The following is a 20,616-nucleotide window of genomic DNA, read 5'->3' as shown; positions in this document are numbered from 1 at the left end:
ATTTTTAAGCGCACACATATTGTGGAATTAAAAACAAAATTAGTTTTATAATATTTCGACAGTTTAACACCTTCAAAAATATTTTCTAAAATTTTAAATCGATATCTCAAACAGTTTTTGAGTTACAGCCTTCGAAATTATAGCCGCTCTGTTCAATTAGCTCTATAATTTTATATTTAAATAGTATTTTTTTGACAATTTAAAAACATTTTTCCAATTTACTTGAGTGATTACTCGAAAACAAAGAATCCAATCCCAATAATTTTTTTTCTGTATATTCTTTTTAATACACCTCCACACGAACTACCTTTTTAAACTGATCAGAAATCGACTTTGACAGGCTGAAAACTATCAAAATTTTGGATAAAATTCAACTTTATATTTTCAAAGCCGCCATTTTGAAATTTTTGATGAAATCCGGGTCAATTCCGGTAACGTAGAACCGGCTGTTTTGGTAAATGATTTCTCAGAACGGAGCCTAGCACTCTCAAAGCGATCATATTCACAAACTGATGGATGGTTAGTAATCCTAAAATTTGAGGTGTACCATTCGTCAGTCTGTGTCACTTTACTCCTCATACGACCGCGATAACTGCCAAAGTGCAGAGCCGCAACAAAATCGGCAAGTCGCTTTCCGGCAGCTCATGGGGAAAAGCCAAAGAAATGTTATTGGTCATATACAAACTCATGGGCCGGTGGGTTTTAAACTACGTCGCACCAATATGATCGCCTGGATGCAGCGAAACGCAGACGAAGAAGCTTTACACCTGTCAGAACACTGCATTCCAGACCTATTGATCTCTCCCATCAAATACTTACACAGCGAAGCCCTTATGCGTCAACAGCACATTTCCTAGGCCTGCCGTTAGATGACTTCGATTGCAACCAATCAATTCCCACAACAGCCGGTTTTACGCACCGGAATTGACCCGGATTTATTTCGGAGTTCTAACACCGTTTAGATCGGTAAGCCTTAGTATGACAACCAATCTGAACCTTAAGTTTTTTCAGATTTCATTCAATCACTGCAGCACTCGAAAAATTTACTGTGTGTTCTTAAAATAACTATAAATATACCCCTAAATTTTTTAAGCAATTGGATAAAGAATTGTTTTTCCCCAAAAATCGCCTTTTATAGGCTGTCACACTAGGGGTGCCCGTTAAAGAACAATCCTTAAAAACTTTGTAAAATAAAAATACTTACTTGCCACCCATTTTATGCTTGCCTTTCCAAATTGCATCGCAGTACATTTCTTAAAGTAAAAACTCATTGCTTTCAAATTGTAATATATTTTCCAATTTTTTCTTTTATTACTTATGTAAGGTATTTATAGTGATTGAATGACAATTTTTATGAACTTAATAAATTCCATATATTGAAGGAAGATTTCTGAAAATAAATAATGTAAATTTGTAATTAAAAATGATGGCAGGGTAATGAGCGGATGTGTTGCTATTTAAAATTAAATAATTTTGAAAAAATATAATATAAAAAAATAACGGTTATATATGAAAAATAATGAACATAACATAACTTAAAAGTATGCTTTTTAAATATATTTAACCAAAAATTAAGATAACGTGTGCACAAATATTAAAAGTAAAATAAAATTCAACAGTAAAAAAAATGAATTCGAAATGCATAATACATGTATTGCTTTCAATACTAAAATTAAGTAATTTGACAATTGATGTGTGCGAAAAATGACGGAAGAGCGTTGAATAGTATGGAGTTGCCTGAACCATAAGTGACTTTAAATAATGAAAAATATATTTTCGATTTTGTATAATAATATGAAATTGAATGTTTCGAGTGTCATTTTTACCAAACTTTTCTTTGTTGTTTTGAATTTGCATTCAGTATAATATATAAAATAAGCAATTGCTATTTGGAACTATTGTAGGGTTTCTTATGTCGCCGATTTTGGCATAAAATATTCACCTTCATTTAATCTAAGTCTCAGTTTAATATTTTTATAGCACTGTTAAATCTTACAAGCAAAAAAGATAAGAAAGTAGTCCCCGCGCCAGACTGCTCGTCATTTATGTATTTAAACAATAATAATTCAAATATTTTTTTTTGTTACCTAGGAAAGCAATTCATGCTTATCGATTGAAATTTTAAGTGTCTCACTTGTTAGTGTTTGCTTGGTTCGAGAATGCGATTAGCGAACTAAAGTTTAACGCGAATTATTTTCAACGGCAATTAATCGAAAGGCCTCAAAATACGTTTGTTTTTATTATATACTTGTATATATATGTTTGTATGTATGTATGTATGTACCGTACGTATTTTTAGTATGTCGTGTATACACAGATTAAAACAAAAGAGCTACATTATTTCCAGAAGCTATTATAATAATGATAAGGTGTGATTCATAGTATAAGGCGTACAAAAAATACAATTGTACATATGTATGTATGTATATATGGTCGAATATGGTTCAGGCCCGTAAACCGTACTAAAATTGCAATTACGAATACCACTCTTAATGAAATTAACTATTAATATACATGTTATGTATGTAAGTATATTTGTAATGTAAATATTTTAAATCTGTTAATATGTCAAATATATGAAATAAAAAATATATGTATATAGTACATATATTAAAAAATTATTTGTGGTTAAAGTTTTTTAATCCACGATTATAAATATTGCAAAAGTTCAATATTATGCTATAATCAAAAAAATTGTTAAATACATACATCGAAAGCGTTCTTAGAAATTATTTTGGAAAAATTGAAGATATTTGACAGTCAAAAAATCGCAAAGAAGCCACAAATAAATTTTAAGAAAACACATTTTTAAATACATCAAAAGTGTTAAGGTATTTTGTACTTATTAATTTTCTTTTTACTCGTAAATTGCATATTTTTGCTTGCAAAAAAAAATTAAAACTATTTTACTCGTAAATTGCATATTTTTGCTTGCAAAAGAAAATTAAATTAAATTTTTCCCATTAAATTTTTTTAAATTAAATTAAATTTTTATTTCTTTAATTTTTAAAGTATTTAATACTTATTAATTTTCTGTTTACTCGTAAATTGCATATTTTTGCTTACCAAAAAAATTTAAATTAAATTTTTATTTCTTTAATTTCGTTCACAGAATATCAAAAATCACATATATGTATGTATGTATGTGGATGCTATGCACATTAAATGATTTTGTTTATACGAAATAAATGAAAATCAAAACCAATTTGGTCCAAATAAAAACCAAAAAAAACACGCACAATTGTACCCAAGGTTCAGAGGGAAAAATATTTAACTTAGTTAAAAATCTCAACGGTTTTGTAAGTTTATATATATAGGCAATATTTCGAACACGTTTAACAATTAAATGCCTAGTGGTTTAAGACAATTTTCACACAAAAAATGGAATTCGCGTATTTGCATACAATTAATATTTAAACTGTTAATTAGTTTTTTAGTTTTACTTAAAATGGTAATGATAAACACACCACAATATATATATGTATATAATAACTATATATCTAAAATGAGTGATTTACAATGTACACTTTCACATTTCTTTTCTCAATTTTTTTTTGTGTATATAATATGTGTATGTTGTCTGCATTTGTATTAATATAGTTTCGTTTTGTTCAAAATTTTTAATTTCTCTCGTTATTTACCATTTCCAAAAACATACACCATATACATAAATAGCTTCACTTTTAAATATATACATACATCCATGAAAAATCTTTCCCAAAAATAACTTTGTTTAATATAAATGAAGCTTTTAAAAATTAGTTTATATTTTCATATATGCAGTATATAATATATAGCTTCTCTCTATGTATTATGTAGGTATATATAGTATACATATTTCTTTATATATACATATACCATATACTACTACATACAACTGTTATGTGATTACGACGCCAACATTCGAGAAAATAATTGCAATAGTTGCATTTGTTCCGTTGCTTTTAGCTCTATATACCGTTACTTTCAGATTTTTACTGTTAACTTATCGCTCGTGTTGGCTGTGCCGTTATGTTGTTTGTTGCCTTCGTGCATGAAAACTTTGTTATAAATATAACAAGTCGCTAAATAAATTGCATATTCTCGTTTAAAACATTTTGTTTTTTAATATTTACGCAGTAAATTATTTACGAACTGTTGCTTTTTAGTTTGTTCAATTTTAGTTTATACTTTTGTTTTTATTTTTTGCACTTTTTAACTAACGCACAAAAAACGCAAAATGCTGCAAAGTTATTTTCGTTGCTGTTCATGCAGCTGTAATAATTTGGTTCTGGATTATTTCACATTATCTTTTATATTTATACTTTAGCTTTTTATTTTATTTTATTTATTTTTTTTTAATTTTATAATGTTCTTTTCTTGTATTAGTTAGTTTATTCCGTTTTATAACTTTTGCTTTAATTTAATCAATATTTAATTTACGAAAAGACTCTTCAGGTACACTCACACATTTAGGCGATGGCGGCGAGACTGGTGTGGGCGGCGTCTTATTAGCAGCCGGACCAACTGTTGGCTCAATTTGTCGCAATGTCTCATCGACGCCATACTTTTCATCCTCATCGAAATAATCGCTAAAATCGTTGAGCTGTTGTTCGAAATTTGTCATGGCTTCTTCGTAGGTGCCATTATTACCACCATATTCGACGGGCAGATACTCCTTGCCAATGGCCTTCTGCAGTGACTCCAGCGTAGAGTGTATGTGGAGCTGTGCAAATGATATATGATAAGTATTAGAAATTCAATTGAATCATTATGTAAACCCGTATAAAGGTGAAAAAGAGCTCTGCTGTAAATTAAGGGATTAAGGGGTTACAGTGGGTTTACGGGTTTCAAAAAAAAACGATTTGTTTTATTTTCTTATTAAATTCTACAACACCTCTAGTATAGTGCCCTAAATTCCTAAGTTGATCCGAGAAATAGTTTCGGAGATACAGTCTTGAGAACTTGTGCGCTCAAGGCTAGCTAGGCTAAGTGCGCCGTCTTTAAACGCGTTTTTGTCGAAACTGTGTTTTTGAAGTCGATTGGCAAGATTTATCGAGAACTACTCAACCGATCTTCATGAAACAGATCTTTGAGTTATAATTCTTAAAAATTTGGACGAAGGATTTTTTTCGATTACAACTATTTGAAAAAAAAAATGTCGCGAAATTTTAATTTTTTGTAAAAATGTTTGCCAAAAATTCAATTTTCAGTTTTTTTCTCTTTCATCCAAGTTATAAGTTAAGGTTTTAACTAGAACACATATTTTTTCCCTTTAGATGATGCTGTAAATAGTTATACTGCCAACGCGGGCGCATCTTTTTCTGAAAGGTCACCGGAAATGGCGAGGCAATTTAACAATATATTTTTTCAAAAATTTCAGAATTTCTTTGTTAATAGTGTATGTTTGTAACAATAAAAATTCTAATAAAATATTTCATTTTTTATATGAGAAAAAAGATTGTATAAAAAGGCTGTTTTTTTATCCCAGAAACCCCCTTAAACTATTTTCATGTCTGTGCTTATTCTCACGTAATTTGAAAGCTCTAACTTTGCATATAATTTGCATATACTCTCGAAATTTAAAAGTAAAGTTTAAGTTGTATCTATCTAAAAAGCTTATTAATGTAAAAAAAGTGGAAATGTATTAAACACCTTTGTTCTGGTAGTCTTAACTTTTTATGTCAATAAATATTTCAAACTGCTACACTTTAGTGTGTATGTATCTCAACTCACCAATTCTCTTTGTTTCATAACCAGACGCACCAAATTCAATATGATTTGGGCATCCATGGAAGCATTTACGATGTGTGTGCCCACCAGATTGGTGGGTACGCCATATTCTAAGAATGCGGCCATCTTTTTGAATAAATTCGCTTCGAATTGACGCAACAATGCATATGGAATTTTCGAAAAATCGATTATTTCAAGCACACCACTAATAATCCAATTATCATCGGTGTTGGCCTCAATTTCAGAACGAAACATTATGAAACGGAAGATATCTTTGGCCGTATATAGGGAGGTATCAATTTGACCCATACGTGTGAAATGTATGCGCGGACCGCCTGGACCCACTGGTTTGGGTAGTGTGGCGAATATGCTATGGAATAGACGAAAACACAGAAGATTAATTTATAATATATACAATAAATTTGGGATTAATAAGAAACTAACCCCGCACGACAAATGCCAAATACTTTATCGTCAATGCGTCGAGATTTAAGTAAATCGCCAGCTGTTGTTTTGTATGTATAATAGTAGTCGATACGTTTCTTCGCGTCATCCATATTGTATTTGCAGAAACGCAGGAAGCCCACAAGGAATTGATCATCGGTCCGCGCCGTCAAATATGGCTGTTCTTCAATCCACCGGCGCAGCTCTATAATTTTGCTGGCAATATCTGTTTCGACTTCATTGAGTTCGGTGCGCGCGACCGCAGCCAGCTCGGGTGCCAGTGGGCGAATTTGTGACATTATATGTATGGAGAATTTGTACGCGTGCCGGAAATGTTCGTAAGTACACAATTTTGCTGGGCCAAAAGAAATTTTCAAATGTTTTTGCTCTGGATTTTCTGATTGACGGTGATTTAAAATGTTATTTAACTGCAATGAGACATTTTTGAGTATATTTAGAATTTTGAATAAATAGAAATGAAAAGTGTTTTTATTTCGTTTTATTTTTTTTATTCAATCAAAATTTTTACAGATTTTCAGACAAATGACACAGTTGTATGTATAACAATTGTTAATCAACAACCGATATGTAGAGTTATCACCAGCTTCTCATATGCCTCAAATACTTTCATTCACTACACTTACTTCAAAGGGGTTCTTTTGCAAATACTTTAAAAAAATTCCCTCTCTTTTAAATCTTGCCTGTTTTTTGTTTTTCTAAAGTCTTAACTGTGGTTTTTTCTCCCTGATGTTTGTGTTTTCTTAAATAATGCCAACATTATGTTCGAAACGTAAATGCAAACTAACTGCAAAACGCATTCGCAAAATGCGCTAATAAAATGTACCGCACACTCGTCACTACCCTTTTCCTGATTAGAAACTAATACATTCCCCCGTGCCAGCAAAACATGGATTTTTCTTTATACTTTATTGTCGATTAATGGTTCGTAGATATATTTCTCTACTGATAAGATATGTAAATACATGTTGTCTACATATACGAACACAAATTTATGGCGTTATAATAAATGCAAATGTATGTAAGTACATATAATACATTTGTAATATAAAATCATGAAATAAATTTGTCTTGTTAAGCCGCTTTTGTAATATAAAAATAGAAACTTCAGTTGAAATAAACCCTTTTATTTGTTCATTTAAGACTTTATCTAGGAAAATAGCACATTCGCACGTAGAACTTTTTTTCATTTAGGCAGGCGCCTTGATGTTATTCGTAAAATTAAGGCTTTAAAACCTTTAGGCTGCCTCCGAATGGTTAATATCTATAGTGTGATGAGAACAGCGTTGAAAAACCCCACATGATTTCATTGAATATCGAATGCATCTCGAAGGACATTTGAGATTAAGTTTGGTCCACTTTTATGCGAATTCTGTGGGCTTAAAACCAGTGTACGCTATGGAGCTTTTTATTTTTTTACACAAAAAACGAAAACATTAGATTGTTCAACTTTTGGTACCCTCATTTTTATAGTCGTGTTATTGTCGGTTTTTTCGGTGATGCCAAATGGTCAGATGATTTAGATTTTTTGAAAATGAGCGCAAAGCTAGCCAAGGAGTGGCAAGCTACTTCCACATTAAACTTTTCTAGGTGTCAGGGCACAGTAGAATCGTCGAAAATTGTAAAGCCAACAGTAGGCCCTCGAAACGTGCTGTTTTGACGGGGTCGGACAAAAGGGAGAGCGGTGTCAGATGAGTAGGGTTAGTGAGGCATGCAAAGAGTGGCCAGTGTCATGCGGAGACGGAGAGGTGAAGGTGTTGATGGCTCTACTGTGAATGGCGGTCAGTGCTTGCGTCCGAAGTCTGGTCGGCGTATTGTTTGATGTCGTCGACGTAGTTGAGGACTGACCTCTTGATTGTTCATTGCTTCTCGAGAAATCAGCCTAATTATCTAACCTAAGATCTTAAAAAACGGTAAAGAAGCAGGATACCATGTGAGCAAAGATTCAGAATAAAAAAACATCTCTGCTTTTAAAATTCCGATGATAACATTATCTCTAGTTAAAAGCCGGCTGCGGAAGTATCAATGAACGGATTTTCTCCGTAAATGACAAAATGTATTTAAGACTTTGCCAAGCGTGATATATTGTATATCCGTTTTTGCGAACAGCAACAACAAAAACAAGCACCAAATATACATATAGACTATCTTTTTTAGATATTTAATCGATGCAAATTACATGGAATTGCTGAAATTGTGTAGAAATACTTTTTGTGCACCATTTTATCACAATTAAAAAACGTTAACATATCTATTTAAATCAGTATTATTGTTATTATAAATCGATATAATTTTTTTTCGTTGAACAACGCAATGAAATGCTTGACTAACGCATAAAACAGTCAGTAGCATTTAAATCTCTATAGTGGACAGTCCGAGCGGGACTTCACTTGCTCACACAACACGTGCATTCCGTCGGAAAAATTCGAAAAAAAAGCACTAATACAAAACAATTTAAAATAAAATGGCAGCCATACGTCCTTTAAGCGCTGAATTGCAGAAAATCGCCATTGAAGAGCTGAACGAGGTGCCCGAACGTGTGCCACAGGATATAGCGGCATTACGCGAATGGATCGAAAAGCAGTCGCATTTGCGTGCACGCACCGACGATCAATTTTTGGTCAGCTTTTTGCGCGGCTGCAAGTACAGTTTGGAGAAGGCCAAATCGAAAATAGATTACTTCTACACAATACGCACAATGTTGCCACATATTTTCGTGAATAATACACTGGCAGATCCGAAGAACTTGCTTATTGCACGATCAGGGTGAGTTCACACATTTTACGCATTTAATTTTGTCGTGTTTATTTGCGAATTTATTTCTCTTGCAGCGGCATTGTTGCATTGCCAAAAACATTAGGTGTCGGTGGTCCAGTTATTGGCTTCTCGCGTTATAAAATAATCGATGATTTACCAATTACCGTTAAGGATTACTGCAGATACATTGCTATGGTAACGGACAAGACTATAGTCGGCGCCGATGCTTACGTTATAGGCGGTTACATGGAAATTGTTGATGTCGACAAAGTCGGCATGAGTGCAATGTCGAAATTCGATCCGGTCACAGGCAAACAATTCAGCACATATTGCATGAAGGGCTCTGCTATACGCATTAAGGGTATACATATTATAAATGCGCCCAAAGAGGCCTACACCGCACTCAATATTATACGCAATCTCTTTCCGGCCAACATAAAAGAGAGGGTATGCCATTGAAGTCTAGTCTAAACTAGTCTAGTATTACACGTTTTTCATTTACCACTGCTCTTACTTTCTTATTACAGTACTTTATACACCGCAACATGGCGGAATTGTATAAATATGTGCCTAAGCAGTATTTGCCAATCGAATATGGTGGCTCTAATGGCTCATTAACCGATTTGACTAATAAACTTGTAGGCGATTTGCAGGACTTTAATTACTATTTTAAAGAGAACGATAAATATGGCGTTGACGAGAAGCTAAGGCAAGGCCAAAGTATGGATATGAACTCAATATTCGGTTTAGAGGGCACATTCCGAAAGCTTGATATTGATTAGATGGACAAGCATGTAAAATTATTATTATTTATGTTAGCAAAATATTCTTCGGTATTTTTTTTTCGAAAAATAAAAAACAGCTAACGGATGTAGTGTAATTTTTTCTTGGTAGAACTACATTGTATGGTTAGTCGAAAAAGTCTTTTGGTATTTTGTCTATAGATGTCGTTGCAGTCGTATATCTCCAGTGCTACCAATCACATTGTGTCATACCATATAGTGATTGAAAGGTGAGATTTTAAGCTTCATTTAATTAAAAACAAATTAAATTCGGGCAAGTTGAAAAAAGTTACAGCTGTTCAAAAATGAGTGAAAATACGACAATAATGTGATGATCATGGGCAGCTCCAGCCTTGTCGAACGATTGATTCTACATTTTGCTGTCAACAACTGATGAGATTGAACCAAGCAATCGAAAAACACGGCCAGAATTGATCAGCAGAAAGAGCTTCGTCTTCCATCGGGACAACGCTAGATCACACACATCTTTGATGACACGACAAAAACTGGGAGAGCTTGGCTGGGAAGTTTTGATGCATCCACCAAATAGCCCTGTTTAGAAATACGAAAAGACTTTTCGACTGCCCAATATATTAGTATATTGTCACCTAAAATGCAAAATAAAGCAACATAAGCTCATAGGCGAAGGAAAACCGATATAATAGAAACCACTTACATTGAAACAAAATTTGAGTTTTGGTTATAAAATGGTTATATAGAAGTTATACATTTGTTATATCTGACAGCGGAAGCTGAAAATCTTATTATATATATATACATATATAATAAAATGTAGTGAATCGTAAGCAATAAAAAACTCAATTTCAATTATTTTTATGATATGTTGTTTTGCTTTTTAGGTGACGATATGAATCTATAATAGAATTGCGGCAACTCGGCCTATACCTTTTGTATGTTCGCCTAAAGTGACGTCACAAGAACGGCTTAGATTGAAAAATTCACTTGATAAGAAAATAATTTTCCTCTAAAAAATAACTCTACATCATTTTTGACAAGTAGATTCGAAAAATATTTGATCTATTGTTTGAAGTTGACGATGGGTTGTTATAATATTATATTTACCCTTAAGTTGGGCAATTTGATAAGAACTTCAGAAATATATACAATTTTAAATATACATTTATACTATTTATATAAAGTATGTATATGTCAGCAATTATTGGTGCTATCTGCGGGAATCGCTTATCTAATCTTTGATCTAGTGCAAAAGCACTTCGCTCGACCAAAGCGTAGTTAATTGAATTACACATCTTTACGTTGAAGAGTGATAAAGCGTCGAGGCAAAGAAGCAAGGAAAGTGAATCATCCCGTTTCCAATTTTTTTTTATTTTATTATTATGAAAATAATTATTTATTTAAGTTTATTTAAAATTTCTTCTCGGCTTGTTTACATTTTTGCTCTGCTTTTTAAGCTTTTTTTTGTAGATTTCTTTAGGCATGTGTGTATGTTTTATTTAAATGAAAGCAATGACTAAATACTGTGTCGCTTTATTTGTTTTATTTGCTTTATAAGTGCGGCTGCCATTTTAAGATAACCGCTAACGCTAAAATGGCAAGAGTATAAAATTGTTTGTAAGCATAAAAGGCTGAAAAGCAAGCATGGGCGGATGTGTTGTCATAGGTCATTATGGAAGAAACCGTTAGACACTCAATTTGTGCGCGAAAATAACAAATTTAATTATTATAAAACAGGAAAAAATGGTAACTTCGGCTATACCGAAGCTATAATACCCTTCACAAGTCTCAAAAACTAACGAACAAATTTTTATTATCCCTAAACAACTTCGCCTTAAAAATCTCTGGCTCGAAACGCGTTTTAGAACTATAGTTTCTTAGGCAAAGTTGTTCAGAATGACCCGTGGAACATTTCCCGCATACACACTTTTCCATTTTTTTGGCTCTCTGTTAATCAATCCGCTCTAATTTGAGTCTTTGGAGTCCTTCTGGTGCTACAAACTTCATGGCAATCTTGGTATACGCTGTTGAGGGTATCAAATAGAAAAAAAAAATATTGAAAGATGCGCCACATTTTTGAGCACATTAACAACGCTTGAATAAATAACAAAAAAAAGGTTTAACCACAAATAAGCATGTACTATATATACTATAAATATGTATGTAGATATGTATGTATGTCTGCAAACTAACCGCCACACTACTCTAAAACGGGGGTAGTTAATCATTTTGGCTATTATGCATATGCATATATATTTTTACATGCAAATGGGCAAAATTATGAACACAGAGAACCGGTTAGTTACGTATTTGCAGATGGTATACTAGGGTGGCCTAAAAAGTACATGGCCCAACACAAATCAATATGGGAGGCAACTTGCAATACGCTTATCAAAGTATAAGTCTATAAAGTATGTGCTATAGCAGAAAAAATTCCACAAGAGAAAGTGGGATAGGCACAAAATGGGTGAAATAATTGCACAAAAATAAAGAAAAAAAAACTAGGGAAATTAATGGTTTAAAATTTGATTTTCTTTTATGCGATGAAATATTCAGCAGATTTTAATTTCGAAAATTATTATTTTTTTTTAATTTTAAAACTAGTTCTGAGACACTTTCGAGGTCACCGAATATTGTTGGAATATTTTTATAAATTTATAAATAATACATTATATTGGGTAGTCGAAAAAATATTTTCGTATTTTGTCAATAGATGTAGTGTCAGTCGCATATCTCCAGTGCTACCAATCACATTGTGTCATATCATATAGTTTTGGAAAGGTGAGATTTTAAGCTTCATTTAACCAAAAATAAAAATTAAATTCAGGGAAGTTGAAAAAAAGCTACAGCTGTTGAAAGATGAGTGAAAGTAATGAAAAAATTCGTTATAATTTGAAATTTTTGAATAAAAAAGGAAAGAATGCAAGCCACGCAAGCCACTAATGAAATTTGTGAAGTTTACGGAGACGTTCAGTTCGTGCAGCACACGCTCGCTTTCGTTCTGGAAATTTCGAAATTTCGATTTACACTGATGGAATAATGTTTCTAGCGGAAAATAGCAAACAGTGGTCGACCAAATGGTACTTATTGTTTTAAATATAAAAAAAAGTTGAAGTTTGATTAGAAATACGAAAAGACTTTTTCTTTTCTTTTTTTTACCCAATATAATATGAATTTTTAACGTTTTCATTTTCACTTTCGAGTCCTACATGGTCACCCTCGTATGTAAGCATTCATCTTTGTGTGTTATATGTTTGTGAAACCACAGCGCAACAATTAAACTACATTTATTGTGATTTCTGTTAAGTTTTATGACACTGAAAACCAACAGTAAAGCATGCGAAACAGTAGCAATAAAAGTCAGAAGAGTGAAATACTAAAAACTCAACGCTTCAATGAAAGTGTTACAATTATGAATGACTAGCCGTAATGCACGAAAGATTATCTTTTGTTTTTTTAGAGAAATTTTCAATTTCAGCACTTGAACGATGCAAATTATTATTTTTATTTCTATTTTACTTAAAAAATAGCAGACAGAAAAGTTTAATAAACGCAAGTTTTACATTGAACTAAGTTTATGTATGTGTGTATGTATGTACCGCATAAGTTTTATATTTCATATGCACTTCTTCGAGCGCTTTATGCGCATGCGTGTACATAAAAACCCTACTAACGGCATCTTCAAATGGTCAAAAACTTGCAATTTGCAGCACAGGCAACACTTAAAGGCGGCGTACGCACAAATGTATACAGTGAGTGATGAGCGCTTAGACACGAACAGTGCAGCAAACCGAAAATAAAACAGAGGAAGGTTTCTTCATAACCGCCGTAATAAATAAATAGCAGCTCACCAGTGTCGAACGATTTCAGTTGCTTCGCAGACAGCACATCACACATTTGCCGCCAAGCAGCCGCAACAGCTTAACAACAAATCCACACACCTCATTACAACCAATATATAGCAGCATGGTGATATTACGCCCACTACCCGATGATTTGGCGAAGACAGCCATCGAAGAGTTGAATGAGAAGCCCGACGACAATGACTACTTTGTGAATACTTTGCGCGAATGGGCCGAAAAGCAGCCACATCTGCGCGCGCGCACCGACGATCAATTCCTGATGGCCTTTCTGCGCGGTTCCAAGTTCAGTCTGGAAAAGGCGAAACAGAAATTGGAAAACTTCTATATACTACGCGCCGCCATGCCGGAAATCTTTCGTAATCGCAATCTGAGTGAACCAAAATTTGAGGCGATCGCTAAAGCCGGGTACGTTCTTTAAGTTAACTGAATTTGTTCGAATATCTGTTCAATTTGAATAATTTCTTATAGTGCTGTATCTTTTTTGCCTGAACCCGTTTGTGAGGGTGGCCCATTGGTGGTGCTGATGCGACCCAGCGAGTTCAATATGGAACAACATTCGATCAATGATGTGCTGAAAGTCGGCTCAATGATCATTGATATACTAATGCAGGAGAACGATCGCGTTTTCATTGCTGGCTACACGTTCATCATTGATCTGGGTAACATTTCAAAAGCTGTGCTTATGAATTTCGAACCGGAATTCGTGCGCAAGTTAACCATACTGGTCAATAAAGCGGCGCCCACACGCATGAAGGGTTTCCATTTCATCAATGTGCTGCCGATTTTCGAAAAATTATTCGGCATGGTGAAGAGTGTGATAAGTGCCAAGTTGAAAGATAGGGTGAGTTGAAAGATTTGTTATTTGCCATGCACACAATATTTTGAAAAATATTATAATAGAAATTTTGGTTCTTGAAATAACCGTTAAAATTTAAATATAACTTGAAATTCAACTATCGCGTAGTCGAAAAAGTCTTTTCGTATTCAGTTAATAGATGTCGTTGCAGTCGTATATCTCCAGTATAATGAAAAATTCTTAAAACTTCGAGTTTTTTTTTACTAATTTTTATCATCTATTACTTTTGCATTTCTTCACACAGTTCTATGTGCACGGCAACAATTTCGAGGATCTCTACAAGCACGTACCCAAACATGTGCTACCCAAGGAATATGGCGGTGATTGTGATCTAAAAAGTCTGGCTGATGAATGGTGGCAAAAATTGAATGATTATAAAAAATTCTTTGACGATGAGGAGCAATATGGCGTGACTGAGGGTTACGAAAAGCTGAAGCAAGTGAAACAACTGATCGAAGATACCAGTGTACTGCAAGGCACCGAAGGTTCGTTCCGCCAATTGGAATTCGATTAAAGACTCTACGGCTCACTAAACGCAAGACGGTCAACCAAAGCAATTAGCATAATAATAAATTTATTTTTTCATAATTTTACTTATTTAAAACCATTTGAATGAATGTTAGCAATAAAAAAATACAATATTAAAAAAATTGTGTGCATTTTTTACAGTTAGCAGTAAAATGTATATGTATGTAGTATAAAAATCAACAAAATTTCGGTAATATATTTTTTTGTTCACTGCTACCGCGTATCCGCGGTAATTAACCACCTCACAGCATTTGCACTTTTGTAATTTGATGTCGAAGTTGGTGGCCACACAGACACATCTTTATATTGGCAAAAACTTAATGCCAGCTACAGAGTTTTTTGTTTTTCTCTGTACATTGGCAAATTTAGTTAAACGCCCATACATATATGCATATGTACATAGATACTACTTGTATATGAAGAAAAACTCTTGTATAAGCAGCACTCAGTTTCTATCTTGATCGACTTTTTAAGCAGCTTCTTTTCGGTTAAGAAATTATAACGCAATCTTTGATGAGATTTTTTTCTTGGTTGTATTATAATAAAATACATATGCATATATGTAAGTATATTATTTATTTTTCTGTCTTAATTAGTAGATTACTATACCCTGAACAGGAAAACGTTTGAAACCCTATAAAGTATTATATGTATACATATAACATATCAACGTGACTGCCTATTGGGTAGCGAAAAAGTCTATTTCTAATCAAACTTGAACTTATATTTTATAGTATTTATAATGAACTTTAATGAACCAATTATGTGGCATTTTGGTCGACCACTTTTTGCCATTATTCCGCTAGAGACATTATTTCATTAGTGTAAAACTTTTCTGGTTTCTCGGCGAAAAACTGCGACAAGTAATCTTCACAGTCTTCTCTTGAAGTCAACTTTACTCCATTAAGGGAGTTCTACATTGCTATATGGTGGATACATTTCCAGCAAAGCTCTCCCAGTTTTTGCCGAGTCATCAAATATGTGTGTGGTCTAGCGTTGTCCTGATGGAAGACGAAGCCCTTTGTGTTCATCAGTTTTTCGATTAATTGCTTCAATCTCATCAGTTATTGACAGTAAAATGTAGAATCAATGATCTGACCAGGCTGGAGAAGCTCATAGTGGATGATTTTTTTCCAATCCCACGAAACACTCAGCATAACCTTTCGAAGCGTCAATCCTTTATTTGATCCACTTTTCGTTTCCTGTTACCACTTCGCTTCAGAAATGATTCGATTTTATTTCGTTTCAGCAAGGAATCGCAGATGTTAATTCGGTCCATTAAAATTTTCACAGACAATTCATGTGGTACCCAAACAACGAGCGTCTTTTTGTAGCCAGCCTTTTCTTCTCGTAAATGGTTCAAAACTCTTTGGTGATAAATGTTAAGTTCCTTAGCGATGTCATGGCTGCTTATGTGAAGGTCCAGATCAATTTTTTCCATAATTTCATCGACTTTTTCAACGATAGGTCGACCAGAGTGAGATGTATCTTTCACTTCGAAATTTCCAGAACGGAAGCGAGCGAACCATTGTTGTGCTAGACGAACGCTGTACCAGTTTCCTCTCCGTAAACTTCACAAATTTCATTGGTGGCTTGCGTGGCATTCTTCTTTTTTTTATACAAAAATTTCAAAATATAGCGAATTTCTTCATTATTCGACGACATACTATATAACAAAGTTGTTGACTGACTTACTTCCAATAATAACAAGATGCCTGTTTGTGGCATAATCGAAGGCTAGTCGATAAGGTCGATTGTAAGGGTGCAATATTATAAGAAAAGTGGTGTACACGCTTGTGTATTAGCGTCGAAACTGTGCTTGGCAACAAATGCCGTCCACTTGCTGCTTACCGCTTCCAGAATATTTCGTTATGCCTGGACAAGGAGAATACAGTGCGAGTTCTAGCCATTGCTCAGTTGGCATTGCTAAGAGGTACGAGTACATATGTACTACACAACAAAGTAAAATGTGGGTGGCAAATTTTTGTACTTGAAATTTATAACTCAACTTGATATGTTGCATTAGTATACCCATTTTAGTCAAATAAATACAATATAATTAATTTGCCGCGCTAATACAATAACCTGAAATTGTTTCTTTTTATAAATATATACTACATTAATATTTGGCAAATTTAAGAAAAACAACTGCCTTGTAAAGAAGTGGTAATATACTTGTAGATAAAAGCATTTGAGTTTAAAGAGGGGCAAAATAGAAATTAGAAATTGTGGTTGAATAAATACTACCATAAAGGATATAACAAGCACATTATTAATCACTTTACGAAATATTACGATGAATGGATTCTGTTCCTATTGCAACTAAAATTTTAAGTATTGAAATGTTACGATGTATAATTATTTTTAAATTTTTTATATATGTAAATTTCAACGGGGCAATTGAAAAGTCCTCGGCCTATCATAGTGAAACATATTTTTTTGGCAAAATTTGATCTTTTTTATTCAACACAATTCCCTTAAAGGGTGTTAAGCTGATTCCAGCGACTCTCCAACTTTTCGGAATTATTTTTGTAGTAATATTTGTCCTTTGCTTCAAAATAGGCCTGTGTTGGCGATCTCCTCTTCATTGGATGAAAATGACAACAGAAAATAGTCGCTGCGGGATAGATCTGGAGAATACGAAGGATTTGGAAGCAATACGAAGCCCAATTCATGGATTTTTGACATCGTTTCACTGGCTTTCACTTAAACGGCCCAATAATGATGTGTTAGTCAATAAAAATGTTTCCATGCGCATTCCAAAATAAAGACGTCTCAACCTTGTCAGCCGACTGTTGCCTTTTTCCACGCTTTGGAACGGGTTCATCGTATACAGTCCACTCGAATGACAGTCGATTGGACTTCGGAGTGAAATGATGGAACCATGTTTCATCCATTGTCACATATCGACGCAAAAACTTGGGTTTACTACGCTTAAAGATCTCCAAACACTCTTCCGAATCATCAACTCTTCGTTGTTTTTGGTCAAAAGTAAGCTCAGACGGCAACCAATTTCCACAGACCTTTCTCTTATCCAAATATTGATGAATGGCATGACGTAGACCTTCAGTTGATATCTTTACAGTAACTGCAATCTCGAACAACTTCACTTTAAGATCAACCAATATTATGTTGTGGACTTTTTGATGTTGTCGTTGGTAAAAACCTCTTTTGGGCGTCCACAGTCTTCGGTACTCATTTCATCACGTCTAAACTTAGCAGACCAATCCTTGATGGTTTACTTTCCAGGCGTAGTGTTCGGAAACTAGTCATCAAGCCAAGTTTTTGCATCAACTGTATTTTTCCCTTCAAAAAGGAATATTTTATCAACACACGACATTCCTTTTAAGCAATTTTTTTCACGATAATAAAAGTACCTTCACTCAAAATGACATAATTCACAAACTAATGATCCGACTGTTCAAATTATGCTCGCGCCTTTCGAGTTAGGGTTATGGTAGGGCTAACTAAAGATCATATGGATTTCATTTTATTAGCGCCATCTACGTGTCAGGCCGGTGACCTTTAAATTAACCTAAAAAAATAAACGCTGCCATAACCCGACCTTGTGGAGTTACAAAAATGAAGATTGAGATGTGTAAGTTACTCTGGAGAATCTGACGTTTTATATTTCCAAATAACTCTGATTCATGGCTTCTCCATATGCTCACAATCACTCTTAAAGACCTAAAATTGTGGATTCTCCCATTAAGGATCCTATCAAATATAGATAAAATAGCTCAACTGAAGGTTAAATGCGTTGCAAAACTATTATTGTGATGTTTATCAAAAGAAAACATAAAAACATCTGTTAAACAGATAAATTAATAAATGTTTTTTACTTATTTTATGGGGAGTTCCAGGCGTCAGACGTAAATAACTGCTTTCGTACGTTAAATATTACAATAAACGTAATACCCGAATAAAACATATACTTAACCATACCATACCACACATCACAATTATATTTATCGAGATTGCTAATGCAAACAAAATATAATGCTTTTAACCAAATTTGACAGACAGACAATTGACACAATGAGCAATAGCAATGGCAGCAACAACAAAAATGCATGTTTAACTGAAACTGAAGCTACGATTAAAAAGAATGGTTATATTTCAGATAAAAACCAAATCACAATGGCTGATAACCAATTTGTACTGTTATATCTAAAATACTTTTTTAGTAATTTACATATGTACAAGTGCATAAATGTATATGAGTGTAACATGCTGTTAAATACGTACTGTTGACATTAAATGGATACTTAAAAATGATGTTGGTGGCGTCAATAGACCTTATCTATATACATGCTTGTATAGTACATCCCTAAAAATGTACATAACTACAGGGTTGTGTCGAGAATTATGGCAATAATAATTTAAATATATGTAAGTATTCGCCATTTTTCAATTATTAAGTCAGAACTTTAATACTGTCGCCTAAAAAATTGAATTTTCGCACGCACAGTTTATAACTGAGGTAAATATTAACTCAGAAATATAGGATACTACAGTTTCCAGTGGACTTTGAACTTACGACTGATGATTTTGAGTGTTGCCACTTCGGAAATGCATTAGTTGATTTGAACTTACCTGTGAAGGAGCAAAAGCCAAAAAATATATGTTTTTTGTCAGATCCATATTAATTCAATTTTAAAATGTTTCAAGCCCTGTATTAGCCCACTCACAAGCATACAAAAATATTCAGTTAATGAACCATACCTGTTGAGGTATTTTTAAAACCATACTAAGTTTTATCAAACGAGACAAATGGACGGCTGGACGGCCTTATTAACTCGTATGTGTCGACCCTCTTGCGCATGGTTGCAGTACTCACACTCACAGCACTGGTTCAACCGCGCTCCTAATGTAAGTGTGACACTTTCCGGAACCAACGTAAATGCCTTTAATACGCAAAACAAACCGTTGAAAGAGTATTGGTAGCTGCACTATTTGGGTTTTAATCAAATTAATTTGGCGAACAGTTGTATCAGAACAATCAAGAGAGTAGCAAGTGGCGCTAAATACCTGCCACTAATAAAACCTCCGCTATTGAGGGTGTTGAACAAATATTCAAAATATATTAAATTGTACTAAGTGAACACTATTGGCATTCATGGAGTTTTCAAAACAAAATTTCTAAAAACAATGAAATATTGTTAATATATTTTTAACAAAAAATTTTAAGTTAAATAATGTACAAATGTCTTCGGAAGAGGATGCAAATATGGTGAGGATAAAAAAGACATTGAGGTGCTTTTCATAAAAGTGATTTTTACCGAAAGAAATGTTTAAGTTCCAACAGCAGGCGAAAACACAATGCAATAATATAGTAATAATATTTAAAAAAAATTAAACAAAAATAAAAAATATTAAAAAAAAAATTTTATATTCAAAAAAAAATCTAAAAGAATTAAAAAACATTAAAAAAATAAAAATTAAATATTAACAAAAATATATAATAAAAATATAAATAAATAATAAAAAATAAATAAATAATATATAATAACTAGAAATATTATAAATAGTCAAAAAAATTTAGCAATGTTACTAATAAAATTAAAACAAAAATAAAAAAAACATTAAAACAAAAAATATACAAAAAGAATTAAAAAACAAAAAAATTAAAAATAAAATATAAAAAACTAAAATAAAAAGAAAAAAATAAAAAACATAA

At 33.2% G+C, this 20,616-nt stretch overlaps 2 protein-coding genes across 4 annotated transcripts in view; one reads left to right on the top strand and one right to left on the bottom strand.

Annotated features, from left to right (window-relative positions):
• Nucleotides 1-1,274: 1,274 nt before the first annotated feature.
• LOC126754863 (alpha-tocopherol transfer protein-like) overlaps nt 1,275-20,616 on the bottom strand; it is a 31,371-nt gene continuing 12,029 nt past the window's right edge. The window contains exons 1-4 of one of the 3 annotated variants that reach the window (XM_050467058.1): nt 6,157-6,584; nt 5,716-6,082; nt 4,448-4,705; nt 1,275-1,390 (exon numbers count right to left, since the gene is read on the bottom strand). In XM_050467058.1, coding sequence (XP_050323015.1) covers nt 1,352-1,390; nt 4,448-4,705; nt 5,716-6,082; nt 6,157-6,455 — 963 coding nt within the window. In that variant the 5' untranslated portion in view covers nt 6,456-6,584 and the 3' untranslated portion in view covers nt 1,275-1,351. Of the gene's footprint in view, nt 1,391-1,922; nt 4,706-5,715; nt 6,083-6,156; nt 6,585-6,800; nt 6,971-20,616 lie in introns of those variants that run through there. The other 2 variants (XM_050467060.1, XM_050467059.1) reach the window with 2 other exon arrangements.
• LOC126755877 (uncharacterized) lies at nt 8,513-14,964 on the top strand. Its single transcript, XM_050468593.1, has 6 exons — nt 8,513-8,940; nt 9,006-9,378; nt 9,459-9,707; nt 13,536-13,957; nt 14,021-14,393; nt 14,653-14,964. Exons 1-6 carry the CDS (start codon nt 8,639-8,641, stop codon nt 14,920-14,922), a joined length of 1,989 nt encoding a protein of 662 aa, XP_050324550.1. The 5' UTR covers nt 8,513-8,638; the 3' UTR covers nt 14,923-14,964.

Source organism: Bactrocera neohumeralis, chromosome 4 (assembly GCF_024586455.1).
Source record: "Bactrocera neohumeralis isolate Rockhampton chromosome 4, APGP_CSIRO_Bneo_wtdbg2-racon-allhic-juicebox.fasta_v2, whole genome shotgun sequence".
In the NCBI taxonomy this organism is placed as follows: Eukaryota; Metazoa; Arthropoda; class Insecta; order Diptera; family Tephritidae; genus Bactrocera; species Bactrocera neohumeralis.
This window is presented reverse-complemented; position numbering and strand designations above follow the sequence as displayed.

Excerpts from the sequence above, each read along its gene's own strand:
- LOC126755877 (XM_050468593.1), top strand. The coding sequence starts at position 8,639 with ATGGCAGCCATACGTCCTTTAAGCGCTGAATTGCAGAAAATCGCCATT. Across the intron at positions 13,958-14,020 it reads GAGGCGATCGCTAAAGCCGG|TGCTGTATCTTTTTTGCCTG; the intron begins GTACGTTCTTTA and ends AATTTCTTATAG. Across the intron at positions 14,394-14,652 it reads GTGCCAAGTTGAAAGATAGG|TTCTATGTGCACGGCAACAA; the intron begins GTGAGTTGAAAG and ends TTCTTCACACAG.